The sequence below is a fragment of the Apium graveolens genome, chromosome 6 (assembly GCF_009905375.1).
Source record: "Apium graveolens cultivar Ventura chromosome 6, ASM990537v1, whole genome shotgun sequence".
NCBI classification, from domain to species: domain Eukaryota; kingdom Viridiplantae; phylum Streptophyta; class Magnoliopsida; order Apiales; family Apiaceae; genus Apium; species Apium graveolens.
In genome coordinates, this window is record NC_133652.1 from 69,456,912 (window position 1) to 69,481,375 (window position 24,464).

At 32.3% G+C, this 24,464-nt stretch overlaps 2 protein-coding genes across 3 annotated transcripts; both read right to left on the reverse strand.

The window, feature by feature from the left end:
• Positions 1-3,389: 3,389 nt before the first annotated feature.
• LOC141668175 (uncharacterized) lies at positions 3,390-24,155 on the reverse strand. 2 transcript variants are annotated; one of them, XR_012552946.1, is made up of 11 exons: positions 24,081-24,155; positions 22,608-22,667; positions 22,449-22,517; positions 21,230-21,298; positions 21,096-21,152; positions 20,904-20,976; positions 16,403-16,795; positions 13,642-13,694; positions 13,408-13,538; positions 3,631-3,689; positions 3,390-3,527 (listed from the first exon to the last, which is right to left on the reverse strand). XR_012552946.1 is itself a non-coding variant. In XM_074474902.1 (6 exons), the coding sequence occupies exons 2-6, from the start codon at positions 22,663-22,665 to the stop codon at positions 20,360-20,362; spliced, it is 870 nt and encodes a 289-aa protein (XP_074331003.1). In that variant the 5' UTR covers positions 22,666-22,667; positions 24,081-24,155; the 3' UTR covers positions 20,175-20,359. The 2 variants fall into 2 exon arrangements, 1 of the variants encoding a protein (XP_074331003.1); XM_074474902.1 differs by lacking the exons at positions 3,390-3,527; positions 3,631-3,689; positions 13,408-13,538; positions 13,642-13,694; positions 16,403-16,795 and having other exon boundaries at positions 20,175-20,976.
• LOC141665220 (secreted RxLR effector protein 161-like) lies at positions 5,899-6,651 on the reverse strand. The gene has a single exon (XM_074471199.1). The coding sequence runs from the start codon at positions 6,649-6,651 to the stop codon at positions 5,899-5,901; it is 753 nt and encodes a 250-aa protein (XP_074327300.1).
• Positions 24,156-24,464: the final 309 nt, after the last annotated feature.

Genomic DNA, 24,464 nt, shown 5'->3' on the forward strand with positions numbered 1-24,464 from the left:
GATAAAATATAGTTATCTAGCGAGGAGGATGGATGCGATGCACGACATCCATAGTCGGTTTGCACATGATCTCACCCAGGTGTTTGGGACAGCTTTCAGAGCCACCGGTGTTGACATCCAGTGGCCAGTATTTGGTGAGGACTCCGTATATCCGCCTCCGGACACGCTTGACACTCCACCCATTGAGGGTGATGATTCTAATTCGCAGTAGGTATGCCTGAATTCCTTACTATTACCTTCACTGAGGACAGTGAATATTTTAAGTTTGGGGGTAGTAGTTAAATGAATATGTTTTTTGTGAGTCACATATAGTTGCATATTCATGATAGTTTAGTACATATAGTTTTCATATTTTACCATGTAGTTTTTTTTTATTTTTGGTAGTTTTTATTATATTTTGTTCATTTATTTTCATGCATTTAAATTATAACATGATCCCTTAGATGATTTTTCCGATTGACTTGTGATATTGATGCTAGGGTAGTGATGTCGTATTTAGTAATATTAAGTCTTATAGAATGGATTTGCATGCTAGAGACAATTATATTTCACTAAGTCTTATAGGTTGCTAGATTGCTAGATCATGATCACGATTTGTTGGTTTGTCGAGGTTTAATCGCTTGTTTATAGTTAGAATTTTGGATATTCTCTTAATAATAAAAGACATGGATATTTAGAAATTGGGGAACTTGGATTTCATTGCTAGTTGTATGGCTAGGTGTCAAATGGCTAGTAGCCGGCTCATATTTATATGAGTAGTCTAGGGTTGAGCGAGATGGAACGAAACGCACTCGTTCAGAAATTTGGAAAAAAAGAAAAAAAAAGAATAAGTGTTATGTATAATTGATCACGAGTGGGCTCTTTAGTACTCGAGCTATTAAGTTCTTAGGGGACTTTGTGCCTAGTCACCTAAGGCTTTTATAGTCTGGGATCCGCTAACCTAACGCTCACTACAGGGGTACTATTGTATAAGTCTTTTGTGGACCTCACTCATTGCACGATCAAATAAGCATACTTGTGTTGTTTTGTTGTGAATAAAAGCGTGAATACATGTTAACTCCGATATAAGAATTGAAGTGTTATAAGTTATTTTGAGTCTAGCTGTTATTCTATTTATAAGCATGTGAATGCTTTGATAAGTAGTGAGTCATGATTGTTGATCTAGTTGCGATAGTATATCTTTAAGCAGTTGTACACACGCACGTCTCTGGTTTGTAGGTTGATTTGTGAGATTTGAATGACCTTTGTGCGAGAAGCTGCATTTGCTGAGGTGTTTCTTGTTGATTGGTTTAGTTATTCTATGGGGATCGTTGCATTTATTTAGTTGCATTCATGCATATTTTTATTTCTTGTTCTTTGAGTCTGTTTATGCTTGAGGACAAGCATCGATTCAAGTTTGGGGGTATGTTGAGTGGCATTTATGACACTTAATAATGCTCTAATAAGCTTTGAATTGATGCGTTTGTACTCAAGTTGTTAAGTGTTTTGACGTGTTTTTTAATGTTTTTGCATTTCGGGCATTATCTAGGTAGTCAGGTAAATTAGCATTGTTTTGGAATAAAAGCTCATGGAAAGCTGGATAAAATTTGCATGAAAAAGAAAGAGGTCGAGTTTTGGCAGAAGCCCAGCACGCCCGCGCTGATCAAGCGCGCGCCCGCGCCCAAACTTTAGAGAACCAGCGCGCCCGCGCCAGGTCGGGTTTCAAGACTCCTGTTTTGAATAGAAGACTGAATTCTGGACTTCTCTGCTGATTAGGGCTGCTATATAAATAACTTTAGGGCATTTTTAATAAGATATCAAGCGAGAGACATATCAAGGAGAGCTGTAAGAAGACCATTGTAGCACGATTCAATGAAGACGAAGAAGATCTTGTTTTTACTTGTGAATCTTTGTTCTAAGTTGTAGCTTGGATGCTAGTTTTCTTATTTGTGAACCTTACTCTTGTTTCGTACTTGGTTTTATTTATTCGTTATAAAGACTACGTTTATTATACCATGCTTTCATCGGAACCCAGGTTGATGATGAGTCCGATTATGGGCTAATCATTATCATGGGGTTCTAGCGGATTTAATTATGGATTTTTTTAGTTAAATTGTTTCGATGCTTTAGTATGTGGTGATTGTATGATAACCTAGTATTGGTTGTGCGTATTCATCTTATGAGTGTCGCGAACTTATAAGATAGTGTGTTAATTCTTAATGAAGCGAAAGTGAATTTAAGGATTTAGAACTTGCCATGCTTGCATAGGTTCATGTTTTTGTTATGCATGATTTGTGGGTAATTTTAACCATCTTACTTGCCCTTTGTAATCAAGATAGATAACATGTGCTTAAACCGTTATGTTGTTAAATTCTATAGACATATAGGGTCTCAATATAATTGGTGTATATTCAGCTTCCATCTCTTTTGTGGATGTCTGGTAGTATGGTATTTGTGCAACGAAAGTTGGCGTTTATCAGTTTCGTGTTATCTGATTAGTGTCATCACCATTGCATGCTAAGATTAAGAATAATAAGCCTATTGAATGCAGTTTTTAATGAAGTTAGAATCCCATATTTGTCATATATAGTAATTCAGTCATTCTTATTCTCTTAGTTATAATTGTTAGTTTAATTCTTAGTAATAAATAACCTCAATTTGTTATTGTCTTAGCATTGAATAATAACCATAAATTGTTACTTAAGTGCGTGAATCAATTAGAGTACCAAGACAGTCTATGTGGGAATGAACTAGAAAAGATTATATACTACTTGCGAACTCGTATACTTACGTATATTATTAGCGCGTGTTTAGCGACTAACAGGTTGCTATCTTTAAATTTTACTCTTGTGAGAAACTGGAAATACTGTAGTGTTGGGTAATCTAATTTGTAGTTGAATATCTACTTATGAGACTTTTTGGGTACCTCCGTCGGAGTTTCTTGGATACAGATGAAGTATATAAAATTGTCTTTAAGAGAGATTGCAATATTATGTCAATATTTTGAATTTACCCATCAGGTCCTTCGTCTCTCCCATCATTTATTTCGCCTTTTCAAAATCGTTCATCTGAAACTTATACATAGGTATTGTAGATATTGATATATCAGTGAGTTTCTTAGTTCCAGTATTGCGGTGAAGTTTTATAACAAAGTCTCCATGCACTGGTCTGTATACATGATATGCAGGTACGACAGTGTATGATGAAATCATGTATACTTCACCAAGTTCCAGCTTTTTTGTAATCAGTTGAATCATACAGCTTTCCAACGGTGATGCTTGAATTTGTGTGCCATGTATAGTAGTATGTAGTTTTTAAGTGTCCCTATTTTCTATATCAATTTGGACAAAAAAAAATTGTATCCACTACATTATGCATATATATAATTGCACAAACCTCTTCATCCATGAGAATATAGTTCTTGGACATCACAAATTTGTTGTCGGTACTTTTTACCTTCCATTCTCTTGTGACTCGAACTTTGATGCAATTGTTAGTGTTTCCTACAGTCAAATCCTTCAAGAATTTATAGGGAGCCATGAAGATATCTGTTAATGGAGATTTTAGAGAGTTAGTGATGGCAAATCAATAATATGCGGAACAAAGACTATAACATGAATTATTTATAGAAGTATGAACATATATGTATACCTTGGAGATGAGATTTCACAGAGCATAGCAGTGGCTTATTTAGCGTATTGTAGATAGCCCTGCATGAATATATAACAATAAGAATTTGTATAATGAAGGAAGTTGTACAATTCTTTTTGCTTTTCTATAAGGAAGTAGTCTAATTCTTTTTCAATTTTGTTTACAAATTCTAATTCTAAGTTGATGCAAATTGTTTTGTGGCACTCTCATATTCAAAGTTGTATATATTTTATTAAAATTTATTCATAACTTGGATTGATATTTTGTTATTTTTTAAAAATTTTAAAAAATGTATACGACTATAAGTTTAAATATGATTTTGTAAACATTTTTTTATATGATTTATCAACATGTAATTTAACTTGATTAATTAGACATTTGCAGTGATATTTTTTCATGTTGTCTTTTATATGATAGAACACGTTATTTAATTTTAGTAACTAACATATTGAGTTTTTTATTTCCTTTATCGAATATTTTATCTTATTATGATTAAAAATTTAATCTAAAAAAACTAAACAAAAAATTATTTTTTGCACTGGAAAGTAAAAGTTTTAATAATTTATTTCATGTGATATTGTATTTCAATAATTTTCTTTCTTAATTTAATTTAATGTTTATTTGTTGTTTTGCTTTAATATTCAAGTACATATCTATGTGTAATGGAAATAAAAGTTTGATTTTAAAAGTTGAAGTGTTGAAAAGTAAAATGTAGCATATATTTAGAATATGAAATTTAAGATAAGAACAAATTTGTTAGTAGACTATGAATAATAGATCATACAATGCCATTTGATAATGATATTAAGGGCTAATCATTGCATAGGGACATTAGCAGAAGGTGCATTCCTATAGTATGAGTTAAGATTCACTTGTCACTTACAAATGGAATCGTTAATAGAAGCATGTTATACTTTATGTATTAATGTTTACCTAAGAGATACAATTTTGTATAAGTTTAGCAAAAAGATGTGCCACCTGTAAAGGCATAAAGCAAAATTTGAGGTCTCTTTTGACGTTTTGCTGTCTATTTATTTTTATGATCTGTTATAAGAAGCTTAAAAAAACTCATTCTGGAATTGTTTTCCCAAATTTAATGTCTTATGAAAAATAAAAGATCCCCAATTTGGCATAGGTAGCGGATAAAGGCGCATGAAACTGAAAATTTTGTTCTCTTGATTTCTTTTTGTTTTCTTTAGCAGGTCTTGTAACCATCTTGCCATTGTCTATCTCATGGCCAGGACAACCATGGCCCTTTCTACGTGACAATGTACTGACTCCTGCTCTGAAAATATACCAAAGGCAAGTTGTGAGTTGTGATTTACAATTAAATTTTCTAGTTAAATTTTATGTCACACTGTATAGGTATACTTTTGATTATATAATTTCTCACCATGCCAAAATTAGTTGGATCTGCTTCTTGTGTACGTAGCATAGAACTATAACTTACCATTTGTATGGCTTTCATAAAGAGCAAGAAGCACTGTCAAATTAGTTGCATCCGCTTCATATGCACGCATATAACAATATTATCTAGTTTTTTAATGGAACCCTGATATTAGCAAACCAGAAAATTGTTGGAAACGTGTATGGGCTTTATAAAAATATAACTAAAAACTTTATATAGTTTAAACACAACTGTTTATAGCAACTGGGTTTTATTTTGTAATACAAACACAAAGCTATAGCTTCTTTTCTTTCTAACAGGCTACAACCTTTTTCTTTTTTTTTCACAAAGAGCTTCAGCTCTTTTTCTTGCACTCTACCATTTTTCTTCACTTAGTGTGATATATAAGTACTACAAATGATCAGACCTATTTATAGGCCTTAAACTCTAGCTGACATCATTCCTTACATCAGGTATTTATTACTAACATAGACTTTTTACCAGCCTACAATTGTTGAACCAGGAAATGAGTAAGTTACGTTGTCTTCAATTCATGCAAGTTGTACATGTAGGTGTTTACCACCTTTCTTCTGTTCATATTCTAGCTGTGTATTGAAAGTAGCACGGCCACCTTATTTCCTGGATTAATCTACTTATATAGTCCAGAAGCTTTGACAATATTATACAACATTAATTATCCAGCCTTGAACCTTAATGTATATAGCTGGTGCATGTTATTCAAATTACTTAACCCAGATGTTCTTTTGACCTTGTTGCTGAAACCCTGAGTTTTGATGCAACATGTAGATGGATAACCTCTTAAATGACAACTGTAGATATTAATACTACTTCCCCAGAATTTGAAATTCTAACACTCCCCCTCAAACTCGACTTTGCATTCCGAGCTTCTTTTTCATTTTCTGAAACACGTCTGGCTTCAACGACTTAGTGAAAATATCCGCTAAATTTTCTTCGGTCTTGCAGTGTACCAACTTCACTATTTTCTCGTTCACCTGTTGTTGAATAAAATGATATTTTATATTGATGTGCTTGCTCCGACTGTGTGACACTGGATTTTTCGCTAGTGAAATAGCGGATTTATTGTCCACGTAAATTGTAACCGGATCTTCCTTGACAAGATTTAACTCGCCCAATATGTAGCCTAGCCACATAGCTTGATATGCGCACGCTGCTGCTGCGATGTATTCTGCCTCACATGTTGAGAGAGCAACTGTTTGTTGCTTCTTTGAAGACCATGAAAATATCCCTGAACCGATATGAAAAATATATCCCGAAGTGCTTTTCCCGTTATCCAAATCACCGCCATAATCACTGTCTGAGTAGCCAACTAATTTTGAATCTTGAGAATGCATGTAAAATAAGCCATGATCAAGCGTACCTTTTATGTATCTCAAAATTCTTTTAGCTGCCATGAAGTGATCTTGCTTCGGCTTCTCCATGTACCTACTAACCAATCCAACCGCATACATAATATCTGGACGAGTAAAAGTTAGGTACCTCAGACTTCCGACCAAACTTTTGAACAACGTCGGATTTACCGACTCCCTCGTTGAATCAACTCTGAGCTTTATGCTCGGTTCTGCTGGCGTGCTTACTGGCTTACACTCTTCCATTCTGAACTTTTTCAAAATCTGTTCGGCATATTTTTCTGAGACATAAAAATCCCATCTTTGCTTTGTTTCACCTCGACTCCAAGAAAGTACGACATTTGACCAATATCTGTCATCTCAAATTTGTTAGTCATAACTTTCTTAAAATCATCAAACATACCAGGATTGTTTCCAGTAAAGATCATGTCGTCCACGTATAAGCAAACGATCATAATATCTCCCCTGAATCTGTTTTCGTGTAGAGAGCATGCTCGTATGGACTCTTCACGAAACCATTTCTCTGAAAATATTCATCAACCCTTGTATTCCATGCTCGCGGAGCTTGTTTCAAACCATATAAGGCTTTCTTCAGTCTGTAGACTTTATTTTCCCGGCTTTTCTGAATATATCCGGGAGGCTGCTCAATATAGACTTCTTCTTCAAGATAACCATTGAGAAATGTTGACTTGACATCCATCTGAAATATTTTCCACTTATTCTGAGCTGCAATTGCTGTCAGAAGTCGTATGGTATCAACTCTTGCAACGGGAGCGAATACCTCATCATAATCAATGCCATATCTCTGCTTGTAGCCTTTAGCCACCAACCTCGCCTTGTATTTTTCCACTTCTCCATCTTGATTCATCTTGGTTTTATAGACCCATTTGACACCAATTATTTTATGTCCTTCTGGAAGATCTGTGAGCTCCCATGTATCATTCTTCTTGATTGCGCTAATTTCTTCATCCATGGTTTTATTCCATTTGCTTTCTTCAGAAGCCTCTTCACATGTAACTGGATCACATTCAGCCATTAAACTAAATAGAGAATAATCAAAGGTTGTTTGTACCGGACTTGTTGCTTCATAGGTATTATCCAGACTCCGCATCTTTCGTGGTGCTCCCCTGAACTGCTACTTTCTCCCGTGGATGGTGTTGATCCAGGAGTTTGTTGATTTGGACTTGGTGGGGGAGTTTGATCATCGTCTTCTTCAATGTTCTGGTTATCACCGTCATCGTCATCACCATTGAAAAATAAACCAACAACTTTTCTTTCATCCTCGCTCCATCTCCAGTAATCAGATTCATCAAACTCAACATCTCGAGAAATGATTAAATTCTTCGTCAGGGGATTATAGAGTCTGTATGCCTTGCTCCTTTTGTCAAATTCGGTAAAGATGCATTTTTCGCATTCATCATCCAGCTTCTTCTCTGATCGGGAACGTGGGCATAAGCAATACACCCAAAAATTCTGAGATGTCCAACTAATGGTTTGATCCCCCTCCATGCTTCATTTGGAGTTTTGTTTCTGACACTTTTTGTTGGACAGCAATTCAACACATAAACTGCACACAAAACAGCTTACACCCACAAAGTTCTTGGCAAGTGTTTTGCTTTCACCATACTCCTTGCCATGTCAAGAATTGTGCGGTTCTTCCTTTCTGCAACGCCATTTTGTTGAGGAGTATAGGCCGTTGTCAACTGATGATTGATTCCATGTGCTCTACAAAAACTTCTGAACAAGTTTGAAGTATACTCGCCTCCTCTATCTAATCTGAGTGTCTTCAAATACTGGCCGCTTTATTTTTCTGCCAATGCTTTGAACTCCTTGAATTTATCAAGAGCCTCCGACTTTTCTTTGATGATATACACCCAACTTTTCCTGCTAAAATCATCAATGAAAGTTATGTAATACCTATTACCTCCAAGTGATGGAATATCAAACGGACCAGCTATATCTGTGTGAACAATCTCCAATGGCCTCCTGGCTCTCCATGATTTTCCAACCGGAAAGCTTTGTCGATGTTGCTTCCCTTTGACACATGCTTCACACAAATTTTCTGGTTCGTTGATTTCTGGCAAACCGTCCAGCATCTTTGTCTTTGACAATAATTTTAAGTCAGAAAATCCAAGATGATCAAATCTTAAATGCCATAATAATGAGTCATTTTTAATGACTGATTTCAAGCACTTCTGCACTTTCGTCTACATATCAAGTGTGAACAGGCGATTCTTTGACATCTCCATATCTGCAATTAATTCTCGAACCTGATTTCTGATGATGAGAGAATTATCCTGCATCTGAATATTATACCCTTTCTCCACAAGTTGGCCAAGACTGATGATATTATTTTTCAAAGCAGGTATATAATAAACATCATTTATATACTTTTTCTCACCATTCTTTGACACAATTGTAATTGTACCTTTCCCTTTGACCAGAATCTTTGACGAGTCACCAAAAGTAACTTCTCCGCTGATGGTCTCATCTATCTCCGTAAATAAATCTTTATGGCCAGTCATATGATTGTTGGCTCCCGAGTCAAGATACCAAACATTCTTCTTGTTTTCCTCATCTCCTTTATAAGTGAGGAACATAGTAGTGCCAACGTCTTTATCTTCTTTTGCTGCAGCAAAGTGACTCCGTTCTTCCACTTTTGGTGCTCTACACTCTTAACAGAAATGACCAAATTTATTACAATTATAACATTGAAATTGAGATTTATCACCTCGTTGAAATCCACCTCTTCCTCGGCCTCTAAAATTCTGACCACGACCAGATGGTTAATAACCTTCAGAATTATGGCCTCTGTTGAAAGACTGTCTTCCACGTCCTCGTTCACCTCGGTAGCCACCTGTAAAGCCATCTCTGCCACATACAGAACCGCTACTCCCAGAACTATCACCAATGGACACCTTACTTTGCAACGCCTTTTCCAAGTGGCTTGCATCATCATACTGGTTCATTCGCTGCTCATGCACTTGAAGTGAACCACCCAGCTCGTCAATCGAAATTGTTGACAAATCTTTTGACTCCTCAATAGAAGTAACCACATAATCAAATTTTCTGCTCAGTGAACTGAGGAGTTTTTCCATGACCCGAACATCGTCGAGACTTTCGCCATTTCTTTTCATCTCATTTGTCACGGCTTTCAAACGCGTAATAAATTCACCAATATTTTCTGAATTCTTCATCTTTAAATTTTCGAACTCCCCGCGTAGCACCTGGAGCCGCACCTTTTTTACTTTTTCAACTCCTTGGAATGATTTTTGCAAAATCTCCCACGGTTGTTTTTTAGTTTTTGCTTCAGAAAATTTTCAAAGGTTGATTCATCAACACCTTGAATAATTGTGTACAACGCCTTTTTATCTTTTTTTCGGATCTCCTTTAACGCCGTTTTCTCGGCATTTGGAAGTGCTGTTTCAGCTGCTGCATCAGCGGGCTCTTTGAACCCATTTTCAACAATTTCCCAATTATCGTAAGAACCGAGTAACACCTTCATTTGGATACTCCAATTCCCGTAATTTGTGGACGTCAATTTTGGAATATTGGGTTGTACCATATTCGCCATTTTTCTCGAACGTAACCTTGACTTGGATACTACTTGTTGGAAACGTGTATGGGCTTTATGAAAATATAACTAAAAACTTTATATAGTTTAAACATAACTGTTTATAGCAACTGGGTTTTATTTTGTAATACCAACACAAAGCTACAGCTTCTTTTCTTTCTAACAGGCTACAACCTTTTTCTTTTTTTCACAGGGAGCTTCAGCTCTTTTTCTTGCACTCTACAGTTTTTCTTCACTTGGTGTGATATATAAGTACTACAAATGATCAGACCTATTTATAGGCCTTAAACTCTAGCTGACATCATTCCTTACATCAGGTATTTATTACTAACATAGACTTTTTACCAGCCTACAATTGTTGAACCAGGAGATGAGTAAGTTACGTTGTCTTCAATTCATGAAAGTTGTACATGTAGGTGTTTACCACCTTTCTTTTGTTCATATTCCAGCTGTGTATTGAAATTAGCACAACCACCTTATTTCCTGGATTAATCTACCTATATAGTCCAGAAGCTTTGACAATATTATACAACATTAATTATCCAGCCTTGAACCTTAATGTATATAGCTGGTGCATGTTATTCAAATTACTTAACCCAGATGTTCTTTTGACCTTATTGCTGAAACCCTGAGTTTTGATGCAACATGTAGATGGATAACCTCTTAAATGACAACTGTAGATATTAATACTACTTCCCTAGAGTTTGAATTTCTAACAAAAATGTCTATATATATATAAATATTAGCAGCAGAATGAAAAAAATGAAGAATATACAAACTACCAAATATTGACTTGGGCCTTCGGCAAACCATGATATAAGCAACTATAGTACTGTCAAACTACAGACTGATCAATGACAGATTAATACAATACATCTCCATTATTGGTATAGCAAAATAAAATATTTATATATTTTTATATAATTAAATTAAATCATCCATTTCCATGCTATAAACATTGCCATGTGAAGTTATAAACTACAACTATAAACATTATATCCTGGATAACTTTGTTGAATGTTGGTGACAATTATATCAAAGAAATAAGAATACATTTTGATCATAAGAGCATAGTTGGCATACTCAGTACTCCCTCCGTCCCGGTGAGTTGTTTACGTACACTATTTGCACGTATTCCGAGACTTTAATAAAGTATAATTTCATTATATTTTTTTAAAAAAAATTCTAAATAAATGTTTAAACATGAAACTTTTTTTCAGAATTTTTTTTAAAAAAATATATTATGGAAGTATACTTTAAACGAGCATTGAAAAGCGTGCCGAAAAGTAACCTAAACAATCCAGTGGGACTGAGGGAGTATATGTTTGACAATATGATAAAAGTAAGCTTTCTGTTTTCATCCTTAAATTACACCATTTGAATAAACTTTTTGAATGCTTTGATCCTCTTCCATATGGATTAATGTTATACTGAAAGAACAAATAAAATTTACCGAAGTAGTAAGACTTGATAAAAATAAAGTAAAAGATTCTTTTACTTTCCCTTTCTATCTACACTTCTTGAAGCTGGGATACTCTAAGAAAACCTGGGAATTTTTAAGCGCAAAACACCATTTAGAATTTTTGCTACCCTACTTTCTTCAACCAGCATGCAGAAATATATTTTATAAACAATTGACAATGGTGTAAAGTTGCCAATCTACAGCTCAATTCATATTACACATGTAGTAATTTTTAAATTGTTTAAAACAAAGTATATCATGACCAAAATATGCATTTTTTTATCAACAAATTAGCTCAGACCATCTCATGATTATAAGATTGGAACAATTGGAGTTTAAAGTGAAATAATCAACCTAGCACTGTTTTAAATTGTTAAAAATAAGCTTAATTCACAAAGCAAACTTTGACTATATTTAGCATGTAGCAATTATACACAATACCTTGTGCATAACACATTTGGGGCATATATGCAATTACTACAAAACATAAGCTATTCTGTTTTATATAAAAAAATTACTTTTCATTTAAAAGTAAAATAAGTAATACCATTTTGTAGTAGTAAATGCGACCTTAGATTTTTTTTAAGTTAGATTTATGTGAGCATAATACAATATCTACTGCCTATTACACAGGGCATGTACTCCAACCTTGTGATCGTCTCATGATAATATACACCTTTTTTCTTTAGAATTCGACAAAGATACGTCTTTGGTGTTTATGATATAGGCTTCTTTAGTTCTTATCCATTTCAATAATGCTTCTAGCGAGACATATCTGATACGAACTGAGTATACAGGCATTGAACCAACATTTGCATTCAACCCGTATTTGCTGGGTAAACGCCCTTATTAAGCTCTCCTTTTTTTTAATTGCTGGTTTTTTATCTCCACATTGAATTCCAAATTCTTGCCTGAGTATCATAGATTATACCCGATAGCATTTGTAAACTAATAGTAATATATGTGAGCCCATTATACTTGGTTAATTACCAACCTCACAGAGTCCTGTTTATTAAAAGAGATTGAGAAGATGTGTAAATGATCAACTCTCTATATGTTGTATTTTTATTCTTGAATAAATGATATTATCTTTGAAATTTATTCTTTAGTATGTGATAAGGATCAAGGAATAAATATGTTAATTGGGATTTGGCTATGTGTACTCGTTGTGATTTTCAATTGGAGAGGATGCAAACATGGGTTATGAAGCTTACTTGGACAACAAGGAATAAAGGAGCGATGCATGAAGTTGGACAAGTAATTGATTATTGTATAATTAATAATTAAAATTTTGCTTGCAAGTTTTTACCTTTCAGTTGAAAGGGTTTTTCTTATTTTAAGCACTTAGGATTTTATTTTCCTATTTGGATTTGTTTTTTGTCTTTTTTCTATTCGGGTTTGGTTTTTAAATTTGTTTCCTGGAAGGATTTAAATATTGGCTAATTCAAGCTGACATTGAATTTCATTTGGAATCTTATTGGGTTTGGGTTATTGTCTAAGCCTATAAATACCCCTCTCATGTAATCTTTTAAGGGAGATAATGGATGATATAAAACTTTTGTTTTGAGATAAACTATGAGTAGTTTTTCTTTCCTCTAAACTTTAATTACTGGATTGTTTTGAAGGTTAGATTCGAATTACTTAGTTTCTGGATTGATCTAAGCAATTTGAGATTCAAAGTTCACGTTTCTGGATTGATCGTGTTCTTTTGAAATATCATTTTCTTCTCTTATCCCTTTTTTTCTTATTTTTGTTTCTTTATGGTGCGATCCACATCAATATATCTGCCTGAGACCAATTATCACTCCAAAATTTCACTAATTTTATGTTTTATAATTTCTAAATTAATCGGTTCAAAAAAATTGTGTATCTGTTTCAACACAGAATTACCAAATTCTTAACAAAATGATAAATAGTCTTGGAAAAAAATGATTTGATAAAAACATGAGTAGGGTATTGGTATTACCGTTAAATGAAGCGTAAGCAGGATCTTCTCCTTTCTCACCGCCAAATTCACCAAGAGGATCTCCCGATCTACTTCTATACCTAGCTCTATCACAAAATCTAGGACTTTCTCCCTCAAACCTTGACGGGTTACTGAAAATAAAACACCATCAATAATATTTAATCTGCTCCATATAATTTTAAAAAATTTAGAACTGAATTAGAAAAAGACATTAAACTATTAGTAGTCTCGCACCTGGACTACAACTGAAAAACAACTTCTCTTTGCCCATCAGAGTTCAGTGAAAACTGGTTGTGACAAATAAAATAAAGTAACAATTATACATGAACTTTGGAAGACTATCTCTGCCATCATTTTTTGTAAATAAACTAATTGACCTATCCCTATTGGGATTTTAAAAATAATTGAAATTATCATAAGGCGGAATTATTGATGGAGTACTAATTTTTTTATGCATAAAGTTTAAATTGAAAAGAAATCTAATCTGAACTTGATTTCCGATACATGTCTAAGAAAATGATGAATAATTAAATAAGACATTTGTGGCAATTTGCTTCTTTCATTCAAACTGCAGAAGTGCAGTTTGTGCATGATTTAGCAATTAAGCGATTAAAATGCTGAGCACAGTAACTATCTTAAAGATTGACATAGATGAAAGTCGGTAGAAATATAGGCAATGGATTTTTCATTTAAATACTCTAATTTTTGCACCACATATAAGATTTCTTGGTGTATCCAAATACTAATCATCAAATTATTTGGTTGGGAGCTTTTAAATGTAATAGAAAACGTTTCCAATTGAGACAGATTACCACTGATCAACTGGTCAAATTTTAGCTCCAGCAAAATCTGTATCAGTGATAATGTGTCATTGGTTTTGTAACAGGTTCAAATTGTGAACATCGTTTCTATATGAAAATTAAATAAGGCTAAGGCTATGCACATCAGATAGTTGCCCAGACCCTATTGTTGTATTTGCCTTGTGCACTCAATCATAAGCACATAACAATAATTATAAGAACTCTCAAGTGTAGAATTGTACGCATTCCCAGAACGGAACATTTAAAAACCATCTTTACATATATATTTCAAAAAAAAATTAGTCAAGCACACAACTAATTGTAAATTGAATAAGCTATATCAATTGTTTGTATTAATAATAGCGTCTCCTGGTTTGAAGATAATAAAAAGAGATTTTAGCTATAATTAGAATAAAAGTTTAAATTTGTCCAAAAATGATCTTCACAATTATAAGTTGTTGAATACCTTATGGTAAACAACATTTTTTGTCATACCATGTATTGGGTGAGTATCCTCTTCACACACAATATACAATCCTGAGGGGCTTGTAACTCTTGATATTACCACATAAAATTGTCCATGACTAAAAACTAGACTTGGCAAGTATAGTCCCACACACTCTAATGTTTGTTCCTGACTTTTATTTATTGTCATAGCAAAGCACAAAGAAACAGGGAATTGCACTTTTTAAATGTGATGGCAGGGTTGTATCAGTTGGCCTCATGCAAATTTTAGGTATAAAGGCCTTCTGTCCAACATGATTTTCGGTTATTATTAACTCGAGTACACAACTGCGTTACGATTAATCTTGTTCCATTACACAATCCCTTGTTAGGTGCCAAATTCCTCATTAGAATAATCGGTGCTCCAATTTTTAGCTCCAGTTCATGATTTGGCACACCTGAAATTCTCAACGTATTCAAATATTCTAGCAGGTACATGTTATCCATTGATTCATAGTTTACGGTGCTCTTGCATATAGAGTCCACACTTCGATATATTCTAGATTCACCTTAAATTATTGTGTATAAAGAACTTTAGTATTATGATAAAATAATAGAATATATAAGCATGATAAACAGTTAGTAAGCCATAAATATGTATATAAATATACAATCAGTCATATAAAATTTGTATGGTACTTGTAAATAGTCATATTTGAAATAGATACCTGGGAATTGTTTTAATACTTCTTTATTTATGAGATTTACATCTTCATTCAACGGTGTCAATATAGCACGATCCTTGAAGTAGTCTGAATCATTAGATATTTTGTGCAACTCGTAATAAATTTTCTCTATAATCACTTTTTTTCCCATCATCTCCCAGTTCAACATATAATTCAGGTGGGATCTGAATCCAATATGGTTCATTGCCTTTTATTGAAGATATAGTGGGTACTTGTCCATTACCAACACCAATTACCCAATATGCATAAGGAATTTGTTTTCTCTGAAATTGTTACCGCTGGCACACCAGTTTCAATGCGCATGTTCTTTTCTAGTCTAAAAACTGCACAATGATCCCATATGATTTGTTAATCGACGCCATGACAATATCTTCACGTCCTTTTTTGGTAGAACTAGCAGCACTTGTCTAAAATCACCACCTAATAGCATTGTTTTTCCTCCAAAAGGTTTTTCCAGGTAATTAACATCTATGTGCCGCATTAGATCGCGAAAAGATCTGTCTACAGCCTCAAAGATGTATTTATGGTTCATTGGCGCCTCAAGCCAAATCACTATATCTGTTTGTACTATCAATTCGGCAAGAAATGATTGTTGAGGTATATTGCATGTACTATTTTCATTAACGACAATTGGTATTTTAAATCTAGAATGGGCAGTACGTCCACCTTCTATCAGTAGGGATGCAATTCCCGATGATGCAACTTCTAGAACTATCTTTCCTTCTTACCTAAGATTGTTAATTAGAGTCCCCCAAAGAAATGTTTTCCCAGTACCTCCATGCCCGTAAACAAAGAATAAGCCACCTTTTTTTAGCCTTACATTACCCACGATTGTTTCAAAAATATTTATATATTTCTCATTTAACATTTCCCGACATTTCCTTCCCTCAATTGATAATACATTTTTATCGTACATGTTCTCTTCATATAAAAGAGTGTTTTGACTTTGACGTTGCAAATCATGATTTAGTTTGGGTAAAGTCGGAAAATCACGCAATATCTTACCTCTTTTCCTTAGCTGTAATTCAACATCATATAACGTGAGACATTCCAGTCCATTGTCTCCAATTACGAAATTTTGCATTGCGGAGCCTCGTCTTTGTCTAAGCTCAATATCATCAGAAAATGTTTTCCAGTGACTGTCCCATAATGCTCTGACATCTGAAATATCATAAAATAATAATAACGTTACAAATAACTCCCGCAACTGAGCACTTGTTTGATGAACTGCAGCATCTGTAATTGCTTGATGTCATTCATCGTCTTCTTCTAAGAGGCCGTGATGGAAGCAAGCTTCTTTGTATGTGTTGTAAACAACACCATTAACTGTGCGAACATCTTCAAAAGATGTTGCACCACGTACAACGTTTAGCAGCATTCTCAAGTAGAACCTTTCACCTGCATTTAAGTTGTAGGTTACTGAATAAGTGCACTGACATTGAAATTTGGCAAGATCTAAATCAAGGGTTGTACAATCTATTAACATTATTCCTAGTATTTGGGCTTTTTTTTTGTAACTGAAGCAAAGGATCTCAATAAAATAAAAAGGGTTAAGAGTTAATTGTAATGGAAATTAGGAATTAAAAAAGACAACAATAAAATTTATTATTAATTGTAACTTACATGGGTACACACATACACACTAACATGTTTTATAAACCACCAAAATTATAAATTATTTTATTTTAAATAAAAGGGTAAAAAGGCACAACATATTAATTTTTGCCTTACAATTTGTATTTGTGAATGACATTAAATTAATAGATGTATAAATATATTCTTATAATTAAGAATACAGTTACATGTCTTTACTTTCTATGCGTGATACATCTATTAGTACATAATAATACTATTAATTATTGTCCTTTTACATCCAAATTTTGTAGCCTAAAACATGCCAATTTGACAATTGTTAGATGGAATGTGAGTGCAGGAAAAGGGAAAAACACAAAGTAATGAAACCTTAATGAAGAATAGAATGTAATATAGTTGTTTAAATAGTATCTTATAGAATATCATATGATTACCGTTCTGCATTCTTTATGAATTGTCAGGTGATGATATAAAGAATTACATACGGGTTTTAACTTTAGTGAGAATTTTATTGCCTCTTTTTATCTAATTTAGAAACTCGCCTCGCTCAGTCCATCACCAATTGTCTCTCACTTTTTATAAAGGCATTGGGGGATCTAATTAATACATGAAATTAGTCCGTGACTCGATTCAATGGTAACATATAAACATTATAAAAGAAATTACTCGTGGTTGGGTGTACGTACACTACACGACCAATTAGACGAATGTTGTTCTTTCGACGGTTCCAAATCTTTCCATATTCATCCCATAAAAATTTCTCAGGAAATTGGACATAAGTCAGGTCTCTTCCAGATGTGTCTTCTTTATTTGTCTCAAACCATTGTACGGACATAGTACCAATAATGTTTACTCTATCCAGTATGATTGGTAAGGGGACATTCTCTTTAAAACAGACTTGTTGTTCATTCTCTAAATGGAAAACTAACTTTATGATGACCGGGTTGTGATGATGAATTGAAAATCCATATATACGCCAGCATGCCTCTGCAGAAGAGATGTAGTGACATGTTATGTAATCAACTACTTCATTAGTAGTTTTTTTATTTTTGGATTCACCGGAACTTGAATCATTCGCTTTCTCAATAGCTATAGTCGTTTTATCAGGGCCTTTTGTCACATACTTGAACATGTGCTTTATTAGCCGACCTTGATTACACCATTCGATATTTATGTGAGCTTGATACTTGACAATGAGTCATCGATTATATGGAACAACAAACCAGAAATGAAAGTAATATATCTCATTAAAATTTCAATATCAAATGAGGAATTGGTAAATATACAAGTATGATTTTATGTACAATTTGGTACATGTTATCAATTGAAACATCCTTCAGCTTAATTGTTCGTTTATCATCCCGGCGTCTATAAACTGGATAACCATTACTGTCAATAGTGGTTTCATTTATAAATTCTTTAGGAAAAAACTTTGTACATTTTCCATCATGCATGCACGCGCAATTTGGATTATATGATCCACATGGACTGTGAATCATATATTTCAAAATAGCTTCATATCCAATCGGATCAGTTTCTTTGTCGGGGATTTCAGCACATATCAAATCATCAATTTCGCCAGTTGTGTGACATTTGTCGGACTCTTTTAGCCAAATAATTATGTGCATGAGGCAAACCCTTTTTTTGAAATTCAATCGTGTAAGCAACTGTAGACATTAGAATAAATTATTCGTATACACATTTTAAAATTGAAGTTACTGAAAATAAAATTGTAAAACATATGTTATTAAAAAAATAAAATAGTTGCAAAAAATGGACAACAAGTAAAGACGAAATACATATTTCTCTCGTTTGACCAAATAATAAAAATGAAACTTGAAACTTGTATAACTTAAAACAATTTATGTTATGGAAAAACTTAAGAAAACTCTTAGACGACCTTGAATATATTAAGACTAACGGATTACCATATGAGAATGAAGAAGGTTATTCTTTCTAAAATTTTGATCTTACAGTGTTTAAATATTTTTTAATATTTTGTTGGACAATCTTATTCCCTTATAGACCAAACTGATTATTTGATACATCATATTAAATAATAATATGAAATTATAAAATGTTATAAAATAATACATCTAAAATGAAAATCTTTTAAAATTATGATTATAAAATGATATATCTAAAATAGAATATTTAAATAAACAACAATTTTGTTCGCTGTAAGTTGATAGCAGAAGAGAGAGTTAAATCTCATTACACATGAAAACAAACACTTTAAATCACACTTGTTGTTTGGAAGAAATATTTTTAACATTTATTATGTGTTATGTTTTATAGTTACGTACTTCTGACTTTCTAAATTGTCTTTAGTTTAACATTATTATTTCTAAAACTTTTAATATTTTAATTGTCCAACTGAGAAAAATAGAAGTTGTTTATTCATAAAATAGTTATTATATTAAATAAAAGAGATATATTAAGTTAATTTAGATAATAATATAAAATAATATATCTTCTAGAATATTTTACCTACAAACACTCTTTCAGTGATTTAAGGTTATAATTATTAAATATTTCCCGCAAGGAAATTAAAGTTTATACTTATAAATTTATTATGAATTATAAGTATGTAGTATTAAACTTGTATGAGAAATGAATACCTCCAATTACTTTCCCAAGTGCGTGATTGTCAGTCAGATCTTTCAAAAGCAAGTCCAGCTTACTCTTGAAAACTCTGGCTATAACATAAGGTCTGTTAGTAGGATTAGTGTGTGGTATTTTATCACAATATTGCTTGATTTCAGGCCATTGAGGATTGCACGTAAATGTGATGAATAAATCGGAGCTTCCGTATCTCTTACAAATAGCCATACAGTCCTGATAGTTTTGTTACATATAACGTGGGCTACTGGTGAATGAAGATGGCAAAATAATTCGCTTGCCTATTTTTGTGGCATCAACATCTCCCCTATCAACCGAATCAACAATATTACTATATAGATCGGATCTCAATATTGTCTGATGCGTTAGAACCCATGTAATTCTGGTGTGTTCAATACTTGCCCATGCATCAACAATAAATTGTAGGAATAACCGACCCCCTCCAATTAAGGTATGACCTTCATGCTCTCTATACTGGAGCCTATAACAATAGTATTGTCTTGTACTAACTATATCTCTTGTATTTTCCGATTTCGCACTCATGCCAGCATATAAAATATCAGTTCGATAACCATCTTCTCCACGGGGGAATAATAACGGGTATTGAAGGGACATAAAAGAAGGATGAAGCACTGATACTCTGTGGAAACCATCACCTTTATTTTATATGACTATATCTCTAGCATCACTTAAATTCCCATTTATAACCAATCCGGCAAATTCAAAGGCATTGGGTGGGATATTACTTTATCGACCATCAGTTAATCTATTTGCAACAAACCGTATATGTATGGGAATAACGTCTGATTCCCTAAATCTCTCTCGGACTTGTCGATAAATATCTATCAGAGCATTCTCCCTATTCAACATCACCGATAAAGAATTGGTTATTTCGATGTCAAGTTTATCATTTCCATTTGGAAAATTCAAACGTTCCTCAAGTTGTTGGTTGTCATGCATATATATCTGTGAAAAAACTGGCTTTTTGGATTCTTCAGGGAATAGTGATCCCATATTATGATAAATCACACCGTGCACGCGATAAACAAAAGGCCCCCTACCATCGTTGATTTTTTTATCCCATTGAGCTCCCCATGATGTAAATCCAAATGCAGTGTTGTAAAGTCGTGAAGATTTATGAAAGAGTGCACTTTTATCATGAGTCCCGTCTAATAAAGATTTCAACTCGGGAGGAGTTTCTCTCAATAATGGTAAGAGGACTTTTCCATTACCACAACATAAAGAAAACATATCTGACTTTAGTCTCTGTTGTTGTTCAGTTTGTTCATACCTCCACATCACAGCACCACAGTGACAACATATTTTAACAGCAACGCCTATATCAAGTATTTCATCACTCAAAGCTGCATTTAGAAAATAAAGAGTATCAGTGATAAGTAATAAAGATATCTACAGTTTTTAAACATTGATGTTAAGTATATTAAAATAATGAAATACTACATGAGATGAGTATTTAAATTACCAAATTTATGTTTTTTCTTAATTCTAGTCCTCATGTTCTTGCTTAGTACAGGTAAGTCTGCAATTAATACATAAAATGTGTTAATAAACATGTATAAAATAACAGAATTGCGGAACTTGAGTTATTTGACAAACCTTCAAACGGTAGAGTTGGTCTTATTATCAGCTTTGAAGTATCACAACCTTGATTTGAAATTATACTTCCTACAAACATGACATGTGTTTCTAAATAATTTTCAACCAAATATTAATAAAAAGTTACCACTACTGTATTAAATAGAAAAACTGACATAATAAATGTTCACAAGTAACACAAGATAAGTGTACATATTAAAAAATAATATGAAAAAAATATGAAGATAGCTACAATTACCAATTTGCCGAATGTATTTATTTTTTTAACCTTTTGTCAAACTAAATCATCACATAGTTAAACTACTTAGTCTAGAAATGCAAGAAATAGTCAATAATAACATACCATTTTGGCCATTCTGACGTCTTTTCTTATTGCGTTCTTCTATTTCCGCTGGCTCAACTTCATTTTTAATATAAAAAAAATCATTATTGAAATCTAGTCTAAATTATATTCAATAGTCATAACTCTAGTATATAAATATATACTTTAATATTTTGAAAACATGTCAGCAAAAAATATACCATTTTGGTGTCTTTTACGACGATCCTTGTTCCATAGCTCTTTTTGGTCATCAGTCTCACTTTCAATCCCTAAATAAAAATTATTCAATAATTAAATAAAAATTTAAACATTACTTACCAAAAATCATATTAAACTTGAATGATTGAGAAGATTTATTGTTAATATTTTAATAAGAATTTGTATTTGTGCTTGCAAATTTAATTTCTCAATTTAAATTTAAGTAACAAAGTCAACATTCATTTTGACATACATATTTATAGAGATTAAACAATTTTTGGTGGTAGAATTGGTACTGCGTTTGGTATTGGCCCACTTTGGTTTCTCTGCTTTCTGAGTATACTTTGTTTGGTGATTATATTATACGTAAAGAATAATATGCATAATATAGAATGGAGAAAATTAGGAATCCATCTTTCTACTATATTAAAAATTACAAAGTTTATTTATTTATAGACGAATAAAATATTTATAGATTAGATGTTACATTTCTTAATTTAAGTAGTGTAGAAGGTTTACAATAAGTAATTATTTGTATGTTTCTCTATTGACGATTTAAGTACATTATAAGGGGTTAAATTTTATAAAATTAAATATATTCTTTCAATAAAATCATTTAATAATTTCAAACATGTATTATTTTTAATATATATATATATATATGCAATTGCTAAACAAACTAATCAATATCAAACATACTCTTTCGATATGTTTGTCTTCGTTCAGTGTTACGTTGGTCTCTTTGCTCAATCGTCTCGGCTTGCATTTCTACAAATAAAATTAAAATATTAAGATCTTGAGATTGTAACATCACTATGGAGTGATTTAAAAAAATAAGACTAATAACATTTAACATACTTTTTTCATGTGTCTGTTGTTGTTCAGTGTTTCGTTCCACCCTTAGTTCAGCTTGCATTCCTATCAAAGCAATCAGAAAACATTAAAAACCTCGAGACATTATGATATGACATATGACTCTAGCAGGGCATATAAAGTTTTAAGATACATAGATCAAATATTCGATACTTATACTTATTCAGTTGAAAACATAAGGTGCACATGAATAAGATCAATGCTTGTAAAAATTGACAAAGAAACCCCAAAATATCACTAAAGGGTCTGGCTTAAACAATATTTATCACAACATTATTTTTGCAAATGTATGTGACAAATAAGTTTGTACATGAAAACTTCGATGCCAATTGATACCGGAAATAGAGTCTAAATTTATTGACCATTTAATTTAATTATTATTCTATTTTTCCACTAAGTCTTTTCTAATAATACTGAGCACTTGTAATATAATTTTACTTGAATTCAATTAAAAAACAATACTAAAATATATTTTTCTTAACAAAATAATCAATACCAAAAATAATTTAAAAGTATGAAGTCAAAGTTTTACTAGTAGTCTATATAATATAATTAATGATAAATACAAACCTGAAGATTGTAATTTTTTTTCATTGTACTTCTGGCGTCTTTTTTCATTGCGCTTAATCCTGCGCTCCTCGTCTATATCTAAAAATCCTTCCGTAATAATCTTCAAAGAATTTGTAAAACATCTACATATTATTTTAATTGGGCAAAAGTATTCCATGTATATCAAAGAGAGGTGATAATGTGTAATACATGTTCATCATCTTCTTGTTCATCATCTTCTTGCTGAATATTTTTGTTACACTCAATGTCTTTTTCAATACGTTTCTCGTTGTGTTTGTCTCCATGTTCTTGGGTATGAAAATCACTTCTTTGAAGGCATTTTGCATTTGTGTCTGTCTTATAGGCTTGAAATTTTGATAACATATCTAGTACAGTTTAAAATTGCACAATTTTAGACACATATCCTAGTTGTTGAAATTTTTTGACAATTTATAAGAATTAAAATAATTATAAATGACATATGTTTGAGATGCAAAATTTTTCATTAAGTTCTACTTTCAATGGGGAATCTTAGTTAATTCAAATAATTATTATATTGTTTCAATAATTATTTTAGAAATTCTATCTTTTATTCACTTCCATTTTAATGTTTTTTCTAGTATATAAATTGCATATAGAGCCCATATGTCATTCCTTATTTCATGAAATAGGGTAATTACTTAAAAAAAATTAACTTGTTCTTTATTTTGGAAATAATATTTGATTTTAAATTTCTATACCAAATACTTATATTTTAAAATTAATGAAAGACTAAAATTTATTAAAACAGAGTTAGTTATTTATTATTTTTATGAATGTCAGGCTATATGTTATTTGTAATTTTAAGCCATTTTCACAGGTTGACAATATGAGTAATTAGACACTATAAAGAACTAATGAGCAACATACCTTTAAGGTGCCTCTATCGATTATTTCTATAATATCGTCTTTTCTCCGGATCTAATTTATCTACATCTTCAAAGACACAACCTTGTATTGAACCATAAGATAAAAAATAAAGAAGACGTTAGATGAAATTCATTTAGACAATATGAAAGAACAACACAATCAAAATAATACCTACCAGCTGCAATCAATTGGTTGTACTTTTTTCTAAGTTCTTCTATTTTTTTGTCGGCACTTGCCATGTTGAAACTAAACAAATCACATTGCAAGATTAATATATGAATGATTGGACACTATGAAATAAAATATAATACAAAAAAGCTGGTAAAGGAGGAATTCTTATATTTTTAATTGCTAAAATATTTTACACCTTTTTTAATTAGAATT